The sequence below is a fragment of the Erpetoichthys calabaricus genome, chromosome 5 (genome assembly GCF_900747795.2).
Source record: "Erpetoichthys calabaricus chromosome 5, fErpCal1.3, whole genome shotgun sequence".
Taxonomy (NCBI): Eukaryota; Metazoa; Chordata; class Cladistia; order Polypteriformes; family Polypteridae; genus Erpetoichthys; species Erpetoichthys calabaricus.
The window spans coordinates 249,340,975-249,363,822 of record NC_041398.2 but is presented as its reverse complement, the minus strand read 5'-3'; the positions used below and the strand labels follow the sequence as shown (position 1 = coordinate 249,363,822).

Sequence of the window (22,848 nt, the reverse complement as noted above, 5' to 3'; positions counted from 1 at the left end):
CCAGCAGACCTCTGTGACCCTGTAGTTAGGATATAGAATGATGGATAATGGACGGCTGGATGATTTACTTCATATTTTAAATATACGAAGAGCCGCTTTTGGCAACAGTCTCAGCAATGAAGTTTATCCTGCCAGCCCTACATGATGGCCTCTTGATTTCTTTTCCTGCCCCATATTGTGTGCACCACATACAGATACAGTATAAATATTTATTATTCTCATTTTAAGGTCCAGTTTGCTGGAGAAAATGGCATCGACTTCGGAGGACTGAAGAGAGAATTCTTCAAGGTGCTTGCCAGAGAGCTGTACGGGTCGGCAGACGGGATGTTCCAGGTGGATGACACTTCTGGGTTGCTCTGGTTCCGCCAGGAGGTAAGTAACAGAGAAAACTGGACCTGAGGGCACAAATGCTGCCAGCTCATCTAAACAGATTAGAGGTACACGAGGTGACAAGCTGATGGCCAAGTCCCATGCAGTCAGTTGGTCACGTAGATAAATAAAAGGCTGGCAGTAAAAAATTCACTGTGTAAAAAGAGACAAGAACACACTGTTATGGTGTATAAAATCTACAAATTATTCTCTATATTTTTATTATTATATTTTGCTCAGTCCTAACAAGATGAATTCAGATGTAGGAGGCATTATAATTAAAAGGCATATCCTCTTCACTTACACCTCACTTTTATAACAGTTGTTCACAGCATAGTGCTAAAATGGTTTTACAGCCTGGGAAAAGGAAGACTGAGCCGATGCCTCATGATATTGATTAATTTATGAACGGACATCTGGGACAACAATTTGGTTTACAGTCTGGGAAAAGATACATTAAAGAGTCTGAGCAAAATTCATCCATGATATTGACAGCCAGCCAATCAGGTGCATGCAACAATCATGTGCTGTGAAACCACGGCATGAAACTTTATAATAAATATGGCTCATTTGACAGCAACGTCAGAAGAGAAACAGCGACGATGGAAGAGCGAGTTTTCATCCGATCGTCAGTTAACAGCATTTTCATCAACATTGATTGCTAAATCAAACACCGCCCTGGGACATTCATCCTTGTCATCTGTAACTTTTTTCGTAAGCTTTTTCTAAAGACTATATATATCCAGACTTTTCTATCACTCCTGTTTCCTGTTATTCTTTATTCTACTGGTATTATTATTATTCCTGTAATAAATGCTATGCTGCTTTTAACTTTCTATGCTTTGTCTTAATATCTAGAGTGACTGAAGTAATAAGTTAGATTTCTTTGAGCACCTGGTGCAGCCGGAGGTTTGCCATATGCTCTGTGCTGCGAGGTTTATTAAGGCTGAGGGTGTGAGCTCCACCCAATAGTAGGGAAGGCATTCTTGGCTGATAAATGGCCGAAAGTCAAGAGTGCTGAGCCTTTGTACGTTTAAATGTATTCTTGTAGACCAAAAGTAATATTTAGGTCTGAGATATCATTAAAACATCGTATGTTGTTCATGCCAATAATAAGTACCGTATTTACTCATGTACCATAAGCCCTTGTGTAAGACACGCCCCCTAATTTTTACAAAGAAAATCACGAAAAAAAATTTCCCTGTGTACAGCGTGCGTTGTGATTGTATAGGAAGAGTTTAGGGTTTTCCACGAAATGCCCTTCTGTTTTTGTTGAATGACGAAAGGGCGAGCGAGAGAGAGAGCGCACGAGTGAGAGAGAGAGAGAGTGCACGAATGAGCGAGCGAGAGAGAGAGAGCACACGAGCGAGAGAGAGAGAGAGCATGTGTGCATGAGCGAGAGAGAGAGAGAGAGAGCGCACAAGTGAGCGAGAGAAAGAGAGAGAGAGCTCACAAGTGCGAGCGAGAGAAAGCGCATGAGCGAGAGAGAGAGAGAGAGAGCGCACGAGTGAGCCAGCGAGAGAAAGAGAGAGAGAGAGAGAGAGAGGGAGATAGAGAGAGAGAGCGAGTGAGAGCGCCCAATCAGAAGAAGTAAACATTACAGATAAAAATTTCCTCGTGTATGACGTGCACCTGATTTTCTAATGCTAATTTTCGGGAAAAAATCTGTGCATGGTACACGGGTAAATACGGTAAGTCTCTTGAAGTGCTGAGTGACAGGCTGTGTTATTCCTAAAGGACTTGTGTGGTTTAAAGTGCTAGAGGTTAATCAGTGTGTGTGTGTCATTCATGGGGCACTGTTGTGTGTTCATCTTAACATGCAACAGTAGACCAATCCGATAACGATCTTGACGAGTACACTCACACTTGAGAGAACAGGTAAAGGGTAAGTAGAGGGAAATACTACGATAATACATACACATAAAGAGTCTGGGGCACCCGTAGGCAAACCCCTTATATTAAAGGTTGGTGCAAATAAAACGCATATTAGCGCACTGAGACTAGTCCCGTTGAAACTGGATAGTCCGCCTCAAGAGGGTGCTACTAATGGATAAATTGAATTCTTGGAGGAAGAGATGGGTCCCGGTAGAACCGGTTCCGGAAGTGACATCAACATGTCAATCATTCTTACTGCAGAGGGGAAAGAAGGAGAGATACAGTTACTGCTTAGCACCCTCAAGTGGCCTGGGGTAGTATCGCTATTATCTAAGCCCTTAAGTTGTTCCCCCAAGCGCACACATGTGACAATTATTTTAAGGAAACAGGCTGGGTGACCTCCCACCCATGTAAGGTCCACTCTATGGTATGTCACTCTGTTTGAACTCTCCATTTATATTTTAAAATTGATTTACTTGCCATAAGTTCCATGGATAGTTGAATTCCTCTTTACATCTAACCTCAGTAAAAGTATACATTAATAAACAAGAAATCACAATACGATACGACGCTTAGAGCAAAGAGAACAATGGGACGTGTTCAGATAAACCACAAGTGGAGCTCAAGAGGACCAGGAGATGAATGTAACAGGCAGGGGTCAAGACAGGAAGGACTAATGAATAGCAAAGAGTGAACTCTGCTGACTTTGTTTCACAGAAATGTTGGCAAACTTGGTGAAACACATTGAAGGTAATAGGGAAGGAGAACATGAACGAGTTTTGAGTGGATTGTAATGGTGCCATGAAGTGTCTTTGAATACTAGAGAAGTGTCTGCCATCTGTACTGGCCAGATTATGGTGGCTAAAAATGTGACCTGTGCTCGGATTTATCATGCGTCTTAGAACATGACAACAGTCCTACCTGGGTCAAAAATCTCAGACTGATGCAAGTTTGGTTCAACTCTTAGGAGTAGAAATAAAAGAATTGTTAATTTTCCTAATTTTGAAAGCTACTCTTAACTTCATCAAAATTTAGGAGAGCACATGAGTTACCCTAACTGGCTAGGAGTTGCCAGAAGATGGCATTCAGGCAGAGATTAGCACACACATCCCGGGAATGGACAAATGTTTTGGATATGGCTCTGAGAGATGGAATACTGATTGTAACAGATCTCGTACGTTCCATAATCAACCCATCTATGTAGTCAATCCATCCATCTTCCCTTTGGTGGAGAAGCCATGTGTTGTCCTCTGAAATGAGTTACGTTGATCCGTCCCGTAGAGCCATTGTCTCATTTTATTGTTTCCAGACCACAAGGGTAGGAGTTTGCGATGTGCGGGTTTGAAGTTTATGGTTCTTCAGGTGGTGGTACTTCCTCTGTCCATGGAATGGAAGCAAAAAACCGTGGTGTCTTAATCCCCCTGGCGTACCCTCAAATCGTTCCCTGTAAGACACTCGTGGTGCCCACGTGTATGACAAGGGACACAAACGTTTTCACCGAGCTTGGCTATTATTCCAACGCTTACCAGGTAGTAAGGAACTGAACGCCTTACTTTTCAAGCTCCTCCGTTTACTGCATAAGTCATACGTTTTGAACTGGCATGGCTACGGCCTGGTAGGAAGGCTTACTGAGCGATGGCACAATACCAGGAGTGTAAGCGGTAGAGAGATAGAACTTTATTTGTGCCCACACAGCTCTCTTTTGTATTTTACAGGAAGGCAGTGAGCTTTATCATCTGATTGGTCTCGTTTGTGGACTCGCCGTGTACAACGACTGCGTGGCGGACTTCCACTTTCCTTTGGCGCTGTACAAGAAACTGCTGGGCTTTGAGGTGACGCTGGAGGACCTCGAGGAGCTGAGTCCAACGGTGGGCCGGTGAGTGGCAGAGACGAGCTCCCTTTCTTACTTTGCTATGAATTATTGAAAGGTGGTAGGCATTTAGTCAAGAAAATGTTCTCATCTTTGTTGGACTCCAATATTTGCCAGTTGTGTTAGTCGGGATGTGAACTAAGAGCAGGACATCACTTCACGTTTCACAGATGAGACTTTCCGTCTTTCTTTGCCAACTCTTTTCTTGATCTTTTCATGTGATGTGATGCTCAGTATATTGCTGGACAGTATCTAACAGTCGGTAGCGGAAACTCCAGCTGTTTGTCCAGGTCACCAAACAGCCAGCGCTATGCACCATTGTGAAGAGGGGGGCTGAACGCACCCCAAGGAGACCCCTCTTAAATGGCAATACAACGGGAAACAAACTTTTTATTTTACCTCCTCTTTGCTCAATCAGCTGCTGGCTTGCTGCTCCTGCCGTGCCACGTGGTCTGCATGTCATGTGGCGCTGCAATCGTTTAAAAGCCTGTACAGCTCCTTCTTGTCCCCCAGACATCCTGAAACACTATGCGATCTCTTTTTGCTGTTCCGTTATTCTACTGAGTAATATTTTCCATTTGCGATATCTACTCTCATTTTTGTGAGACTTTCGAATCTTCCTACTTCCATTATCTCTAACCTGCTCTGCACATGCATCACGGGACTTGCTTCCAAAGGTTGTAAGTATGACGTGACTTGTTCGTCTCGTGGGACGTGAAAGGGTCTCTCGTCAAAAGATTACGTCTTGTTGCAAGATTATTTTTTATAATGGAGAGAAATAAGTGGATAGGACTGGCGAGTTTTGGTGGGCTGAAAGGCCTGTTCTTGTCTAGATTGTTCTGATTGTTGTAATGTTCTAAAGAGAAGAATTAGGAACCCAACACTACACAGAGTACCGTCAGTTAATGTATGTGCAGTGGTGCATATCAGTACAGTGCAGTCGAATCTCTCCAAACCCCTCTAATCTATGAAGACACAGCATGTATCGTGTCAAACGCATCACAAGGAGGAATAAGGAGCCAACACTTCAGAGAGTCCGCGGTAATTACTTTGTTCAGTTTTAAGCTCTTTTCCATCCGTCATTGGCTGCCACAACTCCATGATATCACACTGGCCTAGCAAAGCATCATGGGGTGCTGGGACAAAAAAATATTTTTCCTAAACCGAGCACAAGGCAAACTTTTCTGGGAAAAAAATTCGTCAAACGACTTCACTGGCGAACCCAACAGATTTGCTGCGAAAGTGCTTTGACGAATTTCACCGATCAGCACTCGTCATCGAGATTGTCAACCTGCAGCAGTAACTGCTGTGCCCCTCAAAAGTGTCCACTTTTCCGACTAGAAGGATCTGGGCTCGGGTCTGAGAAAAGAAACGGTTTTACTAAGAAAAAGGAAACTTTGTGATTTCAGAAGAGAGCCAAAGAGGTATGTGAGCGTTACATGAATACTCTGCTCTTCCTTTTCAGGAGTCTCCAGGAAATCCTCAACGATGACTACATAGACCTTCAAGATAACGTCTTCATAGTGAGTGTGGCCTTGCTGTTCGCCTTTCCCTCATGTGGCCGATCCTTGACAGGTCATTTTTATATTTTCAGTGGGGGGACACAGAGCTTATACCTGGAGGTGAAGACATTTTAGTCACCAAACACAACAGGTAAGGCGCCACTGATTCATTTCTAAGTGAGATGTTACTTCTTCAGGTGTGCTACAAAGGCCGGTACATTGACTGTGAGTGGTCTGTGCCACCAGTTGTGTAACCAGAGGTAGTACGGGCAGAGCAGGCCCATATGGTTGAGCATCCGCAGTGACTTACATGATTGTAGCGTCATACGGCTTTAGTTTTGCTTACATCGAGATGAAGAGGTCATTGGTGTTCTCACTTGTACATCTCCATAAAATGTAATTATGATTATTGACCTTTTGTGTGACTTATATGCCCAGTGTAGCTCATCGATGGGGGTTATTTTTTTAAATTAGATCCGTCACACAATTTTTAAGTACTAAAAATGCCAAAGCTGTGTCCAAAATGACTACGTTTTTGTTTAAAAATGCAGACCTTAGTCTTTGTTTTCTCGTTTCGTCCGCACTACCCCGGCGTTTTTAACACCCAAACACTAGGGGACATTTACAGGAGGTCGCGCCATTTTGACGTCTCTAACTGCGACTGTCTTTATACCCTCCATCCCCCAAACCTGGTACAGCCATAAGATGTCTGAATTTCTAGAAACGACTACCTTTCTACTGTACGTTTTTCCATGCACTTGAATTCCTCAGTTTATGACCTTGCGTTCTTTGGACATACGATCCTCGGTTCTTGTCAGAATTCTAGTCTTGTTTCTCTCGAGTTTATCTTTCTGGTTTCCTGATCACACGCTTTCATCGTAATTTTACCGGTTGTTTTCCCTTTCCCTTGGTCTCAAAAGCAAAATTAATTTTTGGAATAACAAAATTAATTTTAAATAAGTAACAGTACATGAAAATTAATTCCGAAGGGTTCAAAACATAGAAATCACGAGAGCTGCTGTTGCCTTGCACTGTAATGGTTCTCGAGCTCGGAATCTGGCAGGGTGTTTTCTAGGGTGAGGCTAAGGGTGCTGAGAGTGCGTTGGAATTTCTCACTTTGATTATAAAACAGTTGGTTTCCCTTTTTGTGTAATTAAATAATACATAAACATAACCAAGCCTGGATTAAGAGCCCTCTGACGGGCCCCTGGGTGACTTACCTCCTGTTGATCACACTTTTAACGATGCACCATGTGGACATGCGGTAGCTTAATCCTTTGTGGTACTTCCTACTCTCATGTTAGTCGTGCAGAGACTCGCTCATTTCATCGAGCATTCGCCTTCGGTCATTTCGGCATGCAGAGATTTGGTCAATCAATAACGTAGGGAGGGGGCTGGGTGGATTGATGAAAAGACCCCTTGCCATCATGGGACCCCAGGCGCACACCCCCTGAAGGCCCTGATGGTAGATCCACCTCAATTCAGAAGCCCCCTGTGTGCACCTACAGTATACTTTTAGTAAAATGTTTGCCTCTCTTTTTCCATATTAGACAGAAATATGTGGATGCCTGTGTGGACCACCTGTTGAACAAGTCCATCCAGATGCAGTTCGAGGCGTTCAAGCACAGCTTTCAGAAGGCCTGCCCGAGCCCCATGTGGGCTCTCTTTCTTCCTGAAGAACTCAAGTCGGTGCTCTGTGGAAGTACAAAGTTTGACTGGGAGCACTTTGAAAAGGTACATCTACTCTAAAGGGGATGTGGAACCAGAACAAATGACTAAAATACAATGGGGGAACACAAAGTAGCAACAATAACAGGCTGATGGAGAAATAATGGGCAAAAGTTGCCAAAGTGAGATTGCTGGGTTCTCCGGTGACCTTGTTTGTCGAGATTTAAACCTTCTCTACTTTGTTTTTGAGCAGATCACCCGATACGAAGAGTATGACTCAGAAGATCCAACCATCAGGAACTTCTGGACAATGTTCCACCGATTCACAGAGGATCAGAAGACCACGTTTATGGGTAACTAAATGGCTTCTTTCTCACTGAAATACATCTAAATACCCAACTTCTGAATTTGCTTGAAATCTAGATGGTAACACCAGTTGCCAGTGCCAGGTTATTTTGCACCCAAGGCCACACTTATTAGTGCGCCAACCGACTGTTCAGTAGCTAACTTGTGCAGCTGGCATCTCCGTCACCTTATGATCTGCACCCTAGGCGAATGCTAATTATCTGTAATGAAGATATTTACTGCTACTATTACTACTTCTACTACTACTAATAATAATTATAATAATGATGAGTATTACTACTACTGTTAATAATACATAAAATAATTCTACTAATAATAATATAAAATACTGTACATTTACTATTGCTTCTACTACTACTACTACTACTACTAATAATAATAATAATAAATACTACTACTACTACTGGTAATAATAAATAAAATACTACTACTACTAATAATAATACATAAAATACTTGTACTAATAATAATATAAAATACTGTACATCTACTACTACTGCTAATAATAAATAAAATACTACTACTACTAATAATAATAATAATACATAAAATACTTCTACTAATAATATAAAATACTGTACATCTACTATTGCTTCTATTACTACTAGTACTAATAATAATAATAAATACTACTACTGCTAGTACATAAAATACTTCTACTACTCATAATAATATACTGTACATCTACTAGATAGATAGATAGATAGATACTTTATTACTACTACTACTGCTAATAATAACAATACATAAAATACTTCTACTAATAATATAAAATACTGTACATCTACTATTGCTTCTATTACTACTAGTACTAATAATAATAATAAATACTACTACTGCTAGTACATAAAATACTTCTACTACTCATAATAATATACTGTACATCTACTACTACTACTACTACTACTACTGCTAATAATAACAATACATAAAATACTTCTACTAATAATATAAAATACTGTACATCTACTATTGCTTCTACTACTAATAATAATAATAAATACTACTACTACTACTACTGCTAATAATACATAAAATACTTCTACTACTACTACTACCACTAATAATAATAATAATACATAAAATACTTCTACTAATAATAATACAAAATACTGTACATCTACTATTGCTTCTACTACTACTACTGCTGCTAATAATACATAAAATACTTCTACTACTACTACTACTAATATTAATACATAACAAACTTCTACTACTATTGCTACTAATAATAATAATAATAATTATAACAATAATGAGTATTACTACTACTGCTAGTAATATATAAAATACTTCTACTAATAATAATATAAAATACTGTACATCTACTATTGCTTCTACTACTACTACTACTACATTATAATAATAATAATAATAATAATAATAATGATAATGATAATAATGATAAATGCTACTACTACTGCTAATAATGATAATATAAAATATAAGTACTACTACTACTGCTACTACTAATACTAATAATAACGATAGGAGAAGAAGCAGCAATTCAATTTACGTGAAAACTGCTGTGCAGAACGGATGACGCACGTGTACACAAAAACTGCAGAAATAAATAAATAAATAAACAAACCTATTGGTCCCGCAGGGTGGTCTTTAGCATCTGGGTAAACCCCCACGGTTGGTGATACAAGCTGTCATTTTTATGATGCACGGTCCAAACGTTCAAGATGGTCTGACAGCTTCAAGTAGGCCTCAGGCCTACATCCTTAAGTGGTTACTCCACCCAAAAATGATATTTCTTATCTTGCTTACTCCATGTAGTTTTTAGTGATGGTCCAGAAAACTTTTTTTAACTCCCCTTTTTGTGGAGAACAGACATAACAAAAGTTTCTGATTGAACGAGACCCAGTGGTGGACAATGCTGGACAACAACAGACAATGTTAAAACTGTCCATGGAAAAAAATGTCATGTTCCTCACGTGGTACAGCCCACACGTCAAGACATTCATTTATTTAAATAACGTTTTCAATGTTGGAACATGGGCGGCACGGTGGCGCAGTGGGTAGCGCTGCTGCCTCGCAGTTGGGAGACCTGGGGACCTGGGTTCGATTCCCGGGTCCTCCCTGCGTGGAGTTTGCATGTTCTCCCCGTGTCTGCGTGGGTTTCCTCCGGGCGCTCCGGTTTCCTCCCACAATCCAAAGACATGCAGGTTAGGTGGATTGGCGATTCTAAATTGGCCCTAGTGTGTGCTTGGTGTGTGGGTGTGTTTGTGTGTGTCCTGCGGTGGGTTGGCACCCTGCCCGGGTTTGGTTCCCTGCCTTGTGCCCTGTGTTGGCTGGGATTGGCTCCAGCAGACCCCCGTGACCCTGTTTGGATTCAGCGGGTTGGAAAATGGATGGATGGATGGATGGATGTTGGAACATACAAGTAAATGTGAGGTATACAGCAAGGGCAATGTGAGATTTCTTTCATGGACATTTTTGATATCGTTTGCTGTCGTCCAGTGTTGGTCAGCTTTGCGTCCAGAGCCATCTTAACACATGGGCACGCTGGGTAGTTTCCCGGGTGGACCTACAGCATAGGGGTGCACGTTTTTTCTGATGCCTATGTATGTTTCTGTTTTGCTATCAAACAAGGCGCCCCGGTGCTCTGCTTTGCCCGGGGGCCTATGATGCTGTTAAGACAGCCCTGATTGGGTCCTGTTATATTAGAAGTGTTTTTGATCTCCACTCTGGTTAAAAATGTTACCTGGCCATCACTACAAACTACATTAGGTAAGTAACATGAAATCAAAACAAAAACCATCACTTTTGGCCGCAGCGTTCCTTTAAAAGCCAGAGGCCTACACTTATAAGAGAAGGGAATCCTAAAATCCCTGGCCCATTGAACCAGAATTATTAATATTTGTGGAAAAGAGTGTGATTGAAGTAAGGGACCGGGGGTCTCATTGATAAAACGTTGCATGGATTTGAGTGTGAAAATTTGCCCACAACAAAAAAAAAAAAAACCAGGAAAATGCATACAGTAAAAAAAAAAAAAACCCAATTTATAAAACTTACCGTTTGCAAATCACAATCACCTGGTAAGTGTGTGTACATGAACGTGTCTTCAATGCCACCCTGAAACATCCATAGATGGCACATGCTAATCAACCTCATACATATGCAATCACAATGCTATGGAACGTCATTGGCCAGGAGAGCCGCCTCACCCACCTGACACATCGAGACCCCGCCTCCCGCATTTAAGAATATTTGGCTGTGCTTTTGCAACTGACACTGTATTATAGCGCCTCTCATCATTTTTGAGGTGTAATATGTTTGTTATGTCACAACAGGAAGATAAAATAGTGACATCCACGTTAAATGTGCAACCATTTCAAAATAAAATGGCAAAATCTAACCGGGGGATGGAATTCTAATTCTAACCTGAAAAGATGGATTCTCTGACCTCAACACCCCGGGTAACGGGTGTCTGATTAAAGATATTAGCACCATTAGCACCATAATCCTTTCATAACAAACAGGCCATAAACAGGGAGAGCTGGAAAAAAAATAACAGAAATGTCTAAGTAAACGTGCAAGAGCGCCACAAGAGGACGGTGACCGTAAACCCTCGGCTGGAACTTACAGCACAAACCAAGAATACTGCCTGGTGGCCTACAGGCACGTACACCTGATTGGCTTGGGCTAACTTCTCTTGCGTCCTGATTGGTTACTTGGGCCCTCCCCTCACACAATCACTTCCCAGTTTGTATTTCAGCACAGTGAGATGGTCCACGCTGGGCCCCTCCATACCAGTACACTCACTGCCTCTGTTTTTCAGTATGCCAGGTGTGCACTGCCCATGCCCTTCATTCACGGGTCTCCTCCATCTTACACTTCACAGCTTTTTTAACGGGAAGCAACAGAAGGTCAGCAGGAAGCAGACAGATGTGCCGAATGACAATACGGAAGAATTGCTGCGTCAATCCGGACGAGTACTACCCCGAGGCAAGCACCTGCTACCACGTCCTGACCCTTCCCGATTACAGCAGTAAAACGCTTCTAGAGGAGAAATTCCTACGTGCGCTCAATTTTCATGAAGGTTTCGGTAAGAACTGAAAATGGGACGACATGTCGGCGGAGTGAGGAAAAGGGCCAGTGAACACTCCAATATGGCACTGCGAGGATAACTGGAAGCTGGCAAGATCCCTTCTTCAGCCACACAGCACACTTTATTTGATGGCAGGGAGAGTGGACCCTAATGGCTGCCCACCAGAACTTTATTTGAGAGTAGACAGTGTGGCCATCTAGAGATCGCTGCCCGAATTTGACTTCATGGCAAGCAGCGTAGCAATGTAGTTGTAACAAACCAAATGTGCAGTGTGGCCCCCTAGTGGTCAAAAATGAAATTGTATTTTCATTTCACACACTGTCACCCTCTTTTGGTCACACACACATTGTTTTATTTCATGGCAGGCAGGCGGTGTGGGTATCTCAGTGGGTGTGGCAGACATTGTGCCAACTTGATGGCAGGCACCATAGCTCCATCGTGGTCACAAATCAAATTTGTGGTGTGCCCCCCCCACCTGGTTCCTGTATATATATATATCTATATAATACGCTGTTGCCAATTTTTTGTCACATACATCACATTTTATTTCATGGTGGGCAGTGTGGGCACTAAATTTTATTTATAGTAGACAATGTGGCCAGCTGGTTCTCACAAACCAACTTTTATTTTAAAGCCTGAAATGTTGCCCCCTAACGGCTACACTCCATTTTTTTCATGGCAGGCAGTGTGGGCATTTCAGTGGGTAGAGTAGACAGTGTGCCAAGCTGGTGCTCACAAACCAACTTTTATTTAAGTCTGAAATGTTGCCCCCTAATGGTTACACACCATATTTTTTTCATGATGGGCATCTCAGTGGGTATACAGTAGCAGACAGTGTGCCCAGCTGATAGCCACAAACCAAATCTGCAGGGTGGCCCCCTAGTGGTTAAAAAGGAAATTGTATTTAATAGCAGACATTGTTGACCTCTTTTTGGTCACATGCACCCCATATTAAATTTCATGCTGGTCAAAGATGGCACTACATTTTCTTTTATACTAGCCAGTGTGGCCAGCTAGTGGTCAGAAACTCAGTTTTACTTCTTGACGGGCACCATAGCTCTGTTGAAGCATCAATACACCCACCCACCACCACCCGGTAGCTAGAAATGAAATTTTATTTTATAGCCCACACTGTTGCCCCCTTTTGGTCACACACATCATATTTTCTGCATTGGCAGACAGTCGTAGTCCATACACTGCATTTTATTTTAAAGCATGAAATGTTGCCCCCTAATGGCCACACACCATCTTTTATTTCATCGCAGCCAGTGTGGGTATCATAATAATGGATGCAGCAGACAGTGTGCCCAGCTGGTGGTCACAGACCAAATCTGACTATGGCGGGCAGTGTAGCTACATAGTGATAACAAACCAAATTTGTTGAGTGGCCCCCTAGTGGTTATAAATGAAATTTTACTTTACAGCGCACACTGTTGCCCCCTAGTGGCCAAACCTCATATTACATTTCATGGCAGGTGGTGTTGATCCCCTAGTGGCCACAAACCACATTACACTTCATGACAGGCACTGTGGTCCCTTCAGGGTTTTCCTGAGAATCCCTCTTGTTAGTTACTACGCAGACAGTGGGGACCACTTCAGCCACCACCAATGCCCAGCCATCCTTGTGCCAGTATGCTGACCACTCGTTAGCTATTGGGCGGTGAATGGGCGAGAGAGAGAGTTAGCTAGTAAGGGATGTGGGATTATTAAGGGGCCACAATGACCAGGCTGTGGTGGGCAATTTATTCAGGACATCTTGGCTTGTATAGTGACAGGTAGGGGCTCAGCTAACACTGAGACCTCTGAAGGTAGGACATTCAATGCCAAGATCCTCTGCTCATTTTATAAAAAGAAGCTGCTTTCATTTCTTGTATATAATGAGATCCTGGTTGTTTATGTGCTAAAAAATTGTCAACAGTGCAATCCTGACGGGGGCGTAAGGTGATGTGTGATGGTGCCAACTGAGAAAAGGGCAAGCTTAAACATGGGAAAGGCGCTATATACATAAAATGTAGTATTATTTTAAAACCTACTCTTGAACTTTTCCACACCACTTGCAGCGCAAGGCACTATACTGGGGCTGCAGGAAACGTTTTCCTGATGGTTTTTGCTGCATCTTGGGTTACTGCTCAAGGTAAAAGGCGCTATATGCTGTGTGCCAGCTGAGGTTCAATTTCATGTTTTGGATTCTTTTATTTATGTTGATTATGTATGTCCTTCTTTATTGTTGTTATCTCTCTGTATATAAGCTGCCTGTTTGTGCCTTGTGTTTTGGGGGTGGTTCCCCAAGAGGCGGGACCACCTGCCAGTCACCCCGAGGCACTGCCCTCTGCCCTATAAATCTGGGTGGGGGGGGGTCCCCCACCACAGTTCCTGACAGTGCATTGTGAATGCGCTCCGGACTTGGTGAGTTTCTCTGCCTTTTTCCGGATTTGTGATGCATTCGCTCCGTTTTTGTGATCTTGCCTTGGATTTCTGTCCTTGGACTTTGTCCACCCTTGGATTGTCCTTTCTGTCACCTCCTTTTTGCCTCATGTGGTCTATGGCACTTCAAGTATTTAGAGAGATTTTTGTGTAATAAACTTTTATTATATAAAGATTTGGTGCTTGTCCTTATTACTAGCCGGGATTTTGGAGTGATATCCCCCTCTAGTGGGCATTACTGGAAGAGTTTCGTGACACTGTATGTAAGATTAACGGCTGTAATTTCTTCTTGAATCTTTGCTCAGTTCTTTCTGGTGATGTTTACAGTGACAGACATTTTGCAAACCAGTAAGCATGTTGCTTTTGATTTTTTGTAAAGTGTTCCTTATGAATTTGTGATTGTACGATTGTCCAGGTGCCGTAACCCGATCCAGACAGGCACAGAGACGAGTTTGTCACCCACAGCACATGATTTATTAACAGTTCAGCACACAATGCTCAGAGTACAGGGGGCATAGAGCACAACACAGTCCTCCTCGGGCTTTATCCTCTTCCTCTCAACTCTGGCCATCGAGTGGGGGGGACTGGCCCCTTTTTATAGGTGTCAGAGGGGGACATTGTTTCTACACAGGGTGGTTTCTATTCTCTCTTAGCCAAAGGTACCTGTAAATATTAAAATTTAAAGGCCAGTAGATGAAGGAGGGGGCGGAGTGGTGGCTCTGATCTATCTATCTATTATAAAGTGTCATTCCCATTTATCTGTCTATTAATTATATAGTGCCTTTCCTATCTATCTATCTATCTATCTATCTATCTATCTATCTATCTATCTATCTATCTATCTATCATAGATAGATAGATAGATAGATAGATAGATAGATAGATAGATAGATAGATAGATAGATAGATAGATAGATAGATAGATAGATAGATAGATAGATAGATAGATAGATAGATAATGTGAAAGGGACTATAGAAGTGACAGATAGATAGATAGATAGAGTGAAAGGGACTATCTATCTATCTATCTATCTATCTATCTATCTATCTATCTATCTATCTATCTATCTATCTATCTATCTATCTATCTATCTATCTATCTATCTATCTATCTATAATATAGTGCCTTTCACATCTATCTATCTATCTATCTATCTATCTATCTATCTATCTATCTATCTATCTATCTATCTATCTATCTATCTATCTATCTATCTATCTATCTATCTATCTATCTATAATATAGTGCCTTTCACATCTATCTATCTATCTATCTATCTATCTATCTATCTATCTATCTATCTATCTATCTATCTATCTATCTATCTATCTATCTATCTATCTATCTATAATATAGTGCCTTTCACATCTATCTATCTATCTATCTATCTATCTATCTATCTATCTATCTATCTATCTATCTATCTATCTATCTATCTATCTATCTATCTATCTATCTATCTATCTATCTATCTATCTATCTAAGTGCAGTGTCTCTCAAAGGTAATACATAAATAATCAAATAAAAACAAGTGAACTGTGGAGGTTAAAAACACAATAGAAAAAAAAATCCTTTAAAACAACGAGGTTAAAAACAATGGCTGGAGGCAGTCTTTCTTTCTTTCTTTCTTTCTTTCTTTCTTTCTTTCTTTCTTTCTTTCTTTCTTTCTTTCTTTCTTTCTTTCTTTCTTTCTTTAAAAATCCAGTGCTTACTGATTCCTTACTGGCGGCTCCCATTTGGGCCCCGCGACAGGGGAGTTGCCCTCCCAGCAAATGCAGCTCCTTCATTTCTGGTCCTGTCGGGCTCCAGCCGGACCGAGACTTGGATTCCCTCCCCAGCGGTCAGGGTGCTCACGCTGGGGCTCAACACGCCCAAAGCCTCCTCGACTCCTCTACCGGTCACCCCAGCTCCTCCAAACTGCTCAGCTGGAGCGACTACTTCAATCAGCCCGCCAAACACTCCTCTCCTACCAGCTGCATTACCGTCCAACCTGCTCTCGCTCTCACGCACCGACTTTCTCCTTTCTGACGCCTTTTTCTCACTTCCGACTGTGACGCTAATACACAGTACAGATAGATACTGGGGTAAGACTCTCAATACGTTTTACGTATGAACTGCAATGAGCATTATACCAGCGAGTTTACAATGGAAACATTTTATTTTTCTTTTACAAGATTTTTGGACTTACCATCAGGTCATTTGTTTTTTTTTTTTTTTCTTCTTTCAAGATGTTTCACCCTGGGCGGCACGGTGGCGCAGTGGTAGCGCTGCTGCCTCGCAGTTAGGAAGCCTGGGTTCACTTCCCGGGTCCTCCCTGCGTGGAGTTTGCATGTTCTCCCCGTGTCTGCGTGGGTTTCCTCCGGGCGCTCTGGTTTCCTCCCACAGTCCAAAGACATGCAGGTTAGGTGGATTGGCAATTCTAAATTGGCCCTGGTGTGTGCTTGCTGTGTGGGTGTGTTTGTGTGTGTCCTGCGGTGGGTTGGCATCCTGACTGGGATTGGTTCCTGTCTTGTGCCCTGTGTTGGCTGGGATTGGCTCCAGCAGACCCCCTGTGATCCTGTGTTCGGATTCAGCGGGTTGGAAAATGGATGGATGGATGGATGTTTCACTGTATGTTTCGGGTGCATACCATTTTTTCTGACCGGTGTTTTAAAGGTGGCGCCGAAGCTAAACGCAGTCACGGGTGCCTGGGAAGGTCCAAAGACAGCTAGAGGAGGAGTCCAAGTTGGATGAGTGGTGTACGTGTAAGAAAGTTCAATAAGGTCACACCCTCGACCGGAAGTGGTTGCCTGTTCATGACAGACTTTTCATTCCACCATATTGGTTTATCTTCAGCATGTTTGTTTGTTTATAGTTTCAATTGTTTTTTTACGTTAAATAAATATAAAATACTGGAATTCAACAGTCTCATATCACCAGTCATCTGACCGTGAGTCCTGCACTCGGCTTTCTGTTAGCTAAACCCTGCGAATTAGCGCATTTCCAGAGGTCCCTGACACCCCTCTTTTACAGTACGTGTACCATAATGTTTAACTTTGTATCTTAGTAACCTCGAGGTTAGGTATAAATGTTTTTGTTGTGTATTGTTTTATTATGGATATTTTGTTGTCGGATATTTTGATTTATACTTGAAGACGGAGTCTCGGTCACGTTTTAAAAACATGTTGCGACCAGCTAGCTGCTGTCTTCACAGATATTTTTAACACATCTCTGAGGGTTTCATCTGTCCCCACCTGCTTCAAGCACACAGCCATCATCCCTGTCCCAAAGAAAAATAAAGTCGACTGCCCTAAAGATTACCGCCCAGTAGCACTCACTCCCATAGCCATGAAGTGGACATCAAGGACATCATCCCTGACAGTCTGGACCCCCTCCAGTTTGCCTACCGTTGCAACAGGTCCACTGAGGATGCCATCTCCATTACACTTCACACCACCCTGTCTCATCTGGAGAACAAGAACTGTTATGCCAGGCTGCTGTTTGTGGACTACAGCTCTGCATTTAACACTGTCATTCCATCCCAGCTCATCGCTAAACTCCTGGATCTAGGGCTTAGCTCTTCACTGTGCAACTGGGTACTGGACTTCTTCACCGGCAGACCTCAGCAAGTGCGTATTGGTGGAAAAACTTCCTCTATCATCACCATCAACACTGGCGCCCCACAGGGCAGCATGCTGAGCCCCCTGCTTTACTCTCTCTCCACCCATGACTGCGTAGCTAAGTACGGCTCTAACACCATCCTCAAGTTCGTCAGCAAGGACGATGAGACGGCCTACAGGGAGGAGGTCAGACTCCTGGCAGAATGGTGTCAGGACAACAACCTCACCCTCAACGTTACCAAAACTAAGGAGATGATTGTGGATTTCCGCAAACAGGCAGCAGAGCACAGCCCATCTACATCGGAGGTGAGGCTGGGGAGCAAGCCAGTAGCTTTAGGTTCCTCGGAGTCACCCTCACTGATGACCTTAAATGGGCAAGTCACACTGCGGCAGTAGTCAAGAAAGCCCAACAACGCCTCTATTTCCTCAGGAGACTGAGTAAAGCTCAGATGTCCCCCACAACCCTGTGCAGATTCTACAGGTGTACTATGGAATCCATCCTGACAGGACGCATCACATTCTGGTACAACAACTGTAGGACTGCCGAGCTGTACAGCGTGTGGTGAGTACAGCACAGCAGATCACGGGCACACAGCTCCCTGCGATCCACGACGTCCACACTACACACTGTCTCAGGAAAGTGAACCGTATCAGGTGGGACCCCCAGCCACCCTGCACTGTCACTTTTCACCCTCCTCTCATCTGGGAAGCGACTAAAGTCCATTCAGACGCACACCTCCAGGTTCAGGAACAGTTTCTACCCAACAGCAATCAGACTCATGAACAATCAGTAACCCTGTGTCACCTCCACTGCTGCCTGCACATATACTGTACGTTAACCACTGTCTCTGTTTATTCCTAGGATTCAGGTTTTATTTATTTACTTATTTATATTCATTTATTTATTGTGTGTGGGTTTTTTTTTTTTGTCTATGTTCACTGTCTGCGGGGGCACATGCAAGCAAGCATTTCATTGTACACGGTACTTGTACTTGTACACATGACAATAAAGAATTGAACTGAATTGAATTGAAGAGTACGATTTCCCCGGCGGCGGCACGGTGGTAGCGCTGCTGCCTCGCAGTGTGTGTCCTGCGGTGGGTTTGCACCCTGCCCGGGATTGGTTCCTGCCTTGCGCCCTGTGTTGGCTGGGATTGGCTCCAGCAGACCCCCGTGACCCGGGTTGGAAAATGGATGGATGGATTTCCCCGGCAGGTGTTAAATGGTATCTCCCTATGTTTAGGCAAGCCGACCCTGGTAGTGGAAAAGGCTTCATAAGTACAGTTGTGGCCGAAAGAGGGGGAACGATCGTTTGTAGAGAATTAAGAAGGGTTAGGTTAGGTAGTGCCAGACTTAATAGCTGCCTGGTGGCTGAGCTGCTGGTTGACGTAAAGGAGTGTGTTAGGCTCCTGAGGACCAACAACGGCTCCTGAGATTTTTTTTTTGAGGAGTTGTACTTTTGACCGGGACTGAAACAGAGTCCAGTTTTGTTTTATTTCAAGGCTTCTCACAGGTGTCCTCAAGTTCTCACAGGTGGCGCAGTGGTAGTGCTGCTGCTTTGCAGTAAGGAGACTGTGGAAGATTGTGGGTTCGCTTCCCGGTTCCTCCCTGTGTGAATAGCGCTTAAAGGTCTGAGAAAAGCGCTATATAAATGTAATGAATTATTATTATTATTAAGGCTGCTGATGCCCTTACATGGACTGGAATTGACTGTACATGTACTGTATATTAGGGTAAGAGCCTCTGTGTTTTCCAATTTCTATTTTTCGTCCTTTTTTTTTCTTCATAATTAGATTTTGTCTTGTCACAGGATTATTTATATGATTTTTGTGCATCCTTTTTACATCAGCAACTGTTTTTTTTCCTCTACTCTATCGTGGAATAATAAAATTACTGTTTGTTCTGAACATCTGCCTCTCTTATTACCCCCTCAGTCCTGCTCAGTCCCAAACTACTAGCAGGCCGTCTGCTTTAGTAGATGGCTTGTGACACCAACCTCCATTCCTTTTTTTTTTCTCCCCCACCTGACTATTATATGCTCCGAGGACGTGGATCAGGTGTGGCAATCAGCAGCTCCCGGCAACGATTATGGATGCAGACAACTCCTCACTTGTGCACTTAAGTGAGGACCATCCGCATCACGAATTCACCCGGGAACCGGCCACACTACCACACCCCCTCTCTAAGGGGCGATTATTCATTTTAAAAGTGGCCTTTGATTTGAGCTGTGGACCCGCTACACCAGGCATGTCAAACACGCGGCCTCCGGGCCGCATGCAGCCCACAACAGAAATCTGTGCGGCCCGCATGACAGATCCTAGTTAGCACTGAACTTGTACAAAATGATTACTATCGTTTATGATTGAATCATTCTGCATCTTCGGTGTTACTTATTGACTTTTCTTACTTCTGCCTTCTGACAAAAGCGTGTTTTCCCATGGCATTACGGTACCGGAAATGTCATCTACTAGCATAGCCACGAGCCTTGTGCAAAGTTAATGAGCTGCGACATCACAACTGAAGTGCTCGGCTGCAGCGGCGGGCAGCAGGGGTGGCCTTAGGCATGTGCAAACTATACACCTGCACAGGGCCGCCACGCCAATATATCTATATTACTAAACCACAGTTTAATTTATGCACGGGCGCACCGAAACGCATGCGCACTGCACTCAAACGCAACGGCTTCCCACAGTCAGTAGGTGGCGCCCACTTCAGACACACCAGAAGCAAACACGTCACGGCTCCACAATGAAAGAGCTCAACTAACGGAAATACAAAACGAGCCCATATGGATAAACACAGTGAACGAACGCAACAACGATGAATGAAAGCGCCCACATAAAGAAACCGCTGTAGTACAAATGTGCCGCGGTGCCCCAGAGTCAAACGCAGCGGCTTCCCAGAGTCAGTAGGTGGTGTAACGGAAATACAAAACGAGCCCATATGGATAAACACAATGAACGAAGGCGCCCACACAAAGAAACCGCTGTAGTACAAATATGTGTAGTTAATTAAATGAAACCTTTACCATGGCTACAACCTGTGAGATACACCTGAGGTAACGCGTGCACGCCAGGTTGTACTACATGAGTCACAGCTCCAAAAAGAGCCCGCTTTAGTACAAATATATTTATTTAATTAAATGAACTTTCCCAGGACGCACCCACCCTCCATGATATATCATCCCTCCATGTATTGGAGGGAACAACAAGTGATTGCCATTCTTGGATTCGTGCGCTTGCTGGTATTGAATATAAAACAGAAACAGAAAATAACGACACAGCTGACGGCAATGTGGCCAAAAAACATTGTGTTTCTTGTTAATTAGTACGCTGTATTTACTAATGTCGCTAGAGTCGGAGCAGTAAGCTATATGTAGTATTATAACGTTCTGTTGTAATGAGAATATCATGGGCCGCCACTTGGTTTTCAAGTTACGGACGTGCGCATATAGAAGTGTGTCATGAGCACGACGCGGCTATGCAGTGTCTGCAACGGATGGGCAAAGGTCTACCGATTCTTTCTCTGCCCAGGGCCGCCACAAGCCTAGAGCTGCTACTGGCTGGGCTGCTGAGACTGGGCACTTGGCAGAACTGACCATCGTGTGTAGTAATAGCTCGCATATTTTCACGTTTTTTTGCTGTAGTTTTATGTAATTTTGTGCTAGTATTGTAACGAACAGTTAGTGCAGACTACAGCTGAAGATCTGAAGTGGCCGTGAGATGTTGGCAAGTTGTTTATTAACAAATTTTTGTGATTTTGAGTTTGTAGAATTATTGTAGGTCAGGGCGCTTTTTGCATATCGGCTTATTTTACAATATAAACTTTGAAGTAAACTAAATAAAGTAAAATTTGATTTCTGGAGGATTTGTTTTCCAACTTGAATTACTGAGCAATGAATTCAGTGAGCGTTTTCGTGATTTCAGTTCACATGACAGGACTTTGCTCTGTTTACGTCACCCTACTCTTACAACGCTGAGAATGCGCCTGAGGATATCCAAATGGAGTTGATTGAATTGCAGTCAGATTCTATTCTGAAGGCAAAATACAATGAAGTTGGTGTGCCAGGCTTGTATGCTTACCTGCCACCCTCGTATGTGCAGATCTGTAAGTTGGCATCGACAGTATTGCCTATGTGCGGGAGCACTTACCTTTATGAGCAATTGTTTTCGTTAATGAAAGCTACTAAAACCCCACATCGCTCGAGACTTACCGTCAAGCACCATTCATCCCTCGTAAAAGTTGCAGCTGCACAAGATTTCAAGCCTGATATTGACAAACTGGTTACTAACAAGAGATGCCAAGTGTCGGGACAAAAGAAATAAATCTCAATGTAAGACTCCTATATAAGCAATGAATATAATATAGTAATATAAAGACCTAGCTAAGAGACTAAGAGTCTTAATTGTACGCTGTTGTACGGAGATTGTAAGGAAATAAATTGCTTTTCTTTAAACTTTTCAGTATTGGAAAGAAAGCTACAGTAACTTTGTATAATAGTGTTAGGGTTAGGGTTAGGGTTAGGGTTGGGGCCCACCAATGGTAGTGAGTTTGACAAGCCTGCGCTACACCACAGAAGCGAGGAGTGCTGAGGTCAACACAAGGAGCCCAAAGTGGGGAGAAAAGAGAGCGCTGACTCCATGAGGAAGACTACACTAACCGGAATTTGACAAAACGTCTGTTGGGAAACGAGAAGAGTTCATCCGTGGACAGCTGGACGATTAATTATTGGGGTAACGCAGTGTGCAAACTGAACTCTGCAACACTACAGGTTGTATCCTCCACTTTGCGTTTTTTAACGGAGTTTAGAGTGTGGACTGTGTGCTTTCCTTTTTAAAAAGAAAAAGGGTTTTCCTTCCCGCTATTGTTAGATTTTCATGTTTGTTTATCTTTTTGATGTACTTTATTTATATTTTCTTATGTAATAGAAGATACTGTTGCTATTCCTGGAATTGCTGGCGTGTCTTTCATTGTGTGTTTACTCACCGCCCAACTTAAAGAAACCTGTGCGCTATTATCGGTAAATCACACGAGTTCCTGGTCTCTTAATAAAACTGGGTGGTGTTGTCAGATATTTTAACGGTGTCTAGGTTAGATTACCTGGATGTGTGACCAGA

The 22,848-nt window shown here is 42.9% G+C and overlaps 1 protein-coding gene and 1 long non-coding RNA gene across 2 annotated transcripts in view; both read left to right on the top strand.

Annotated features, from left to right (window-relative positions):
- The window catches only part of LOC114652382 (probable E3 ubiquitin-protein ligase HERC4), a 71,742-nt gene extending 59,551 nt beyond the window's left edge, over positions 1-12,191 (top strand). The window contains exons 17-23 of the mRNA XM_028802754.2: positions 229-372; positions 3,960-4,120; positions 5,580-5,637; positions 5,709-5,767; positions 7,167-7,350; positions 7,538-7,637; positions 11,501-12,191. Coding sequence (XP_028658587.2) covers positions 229-372; positions 3,960-4,120; positions 5,580-5,637; positions 5,709-5,767; positions 7,167-7,350; positions 7,538-7,637; positions 11,501-11,715 — 921 coding nt within the window. The 3' untranslated portion in view covers positions 11,716-12,191. The remainder of the gene's footprint in view (positions 1-228; positions 373-3,959; positions 4,121-5,579; positions 5,638-5,708; positions 5,768-7,166; positions 7,351-7,537; positions 7,638-11,500) is intronic.
- Positions 12,192-12,233: 42 nt separating this feature from the next.
- LOC127527938 (uncharacterized) lies at positions 12,234-12,910 on the top strand. Its single transcript, XR_007935123.1, has 2 exons — positions 12,234-12,592; positions 12,732-12,910. It is a non-coding gene; the product is annotated as an uncharacterized LOC127527938 (long non-coding RNA).
- Positions 12,911-22,848: the final 9,938 nt, after the last annotated feature.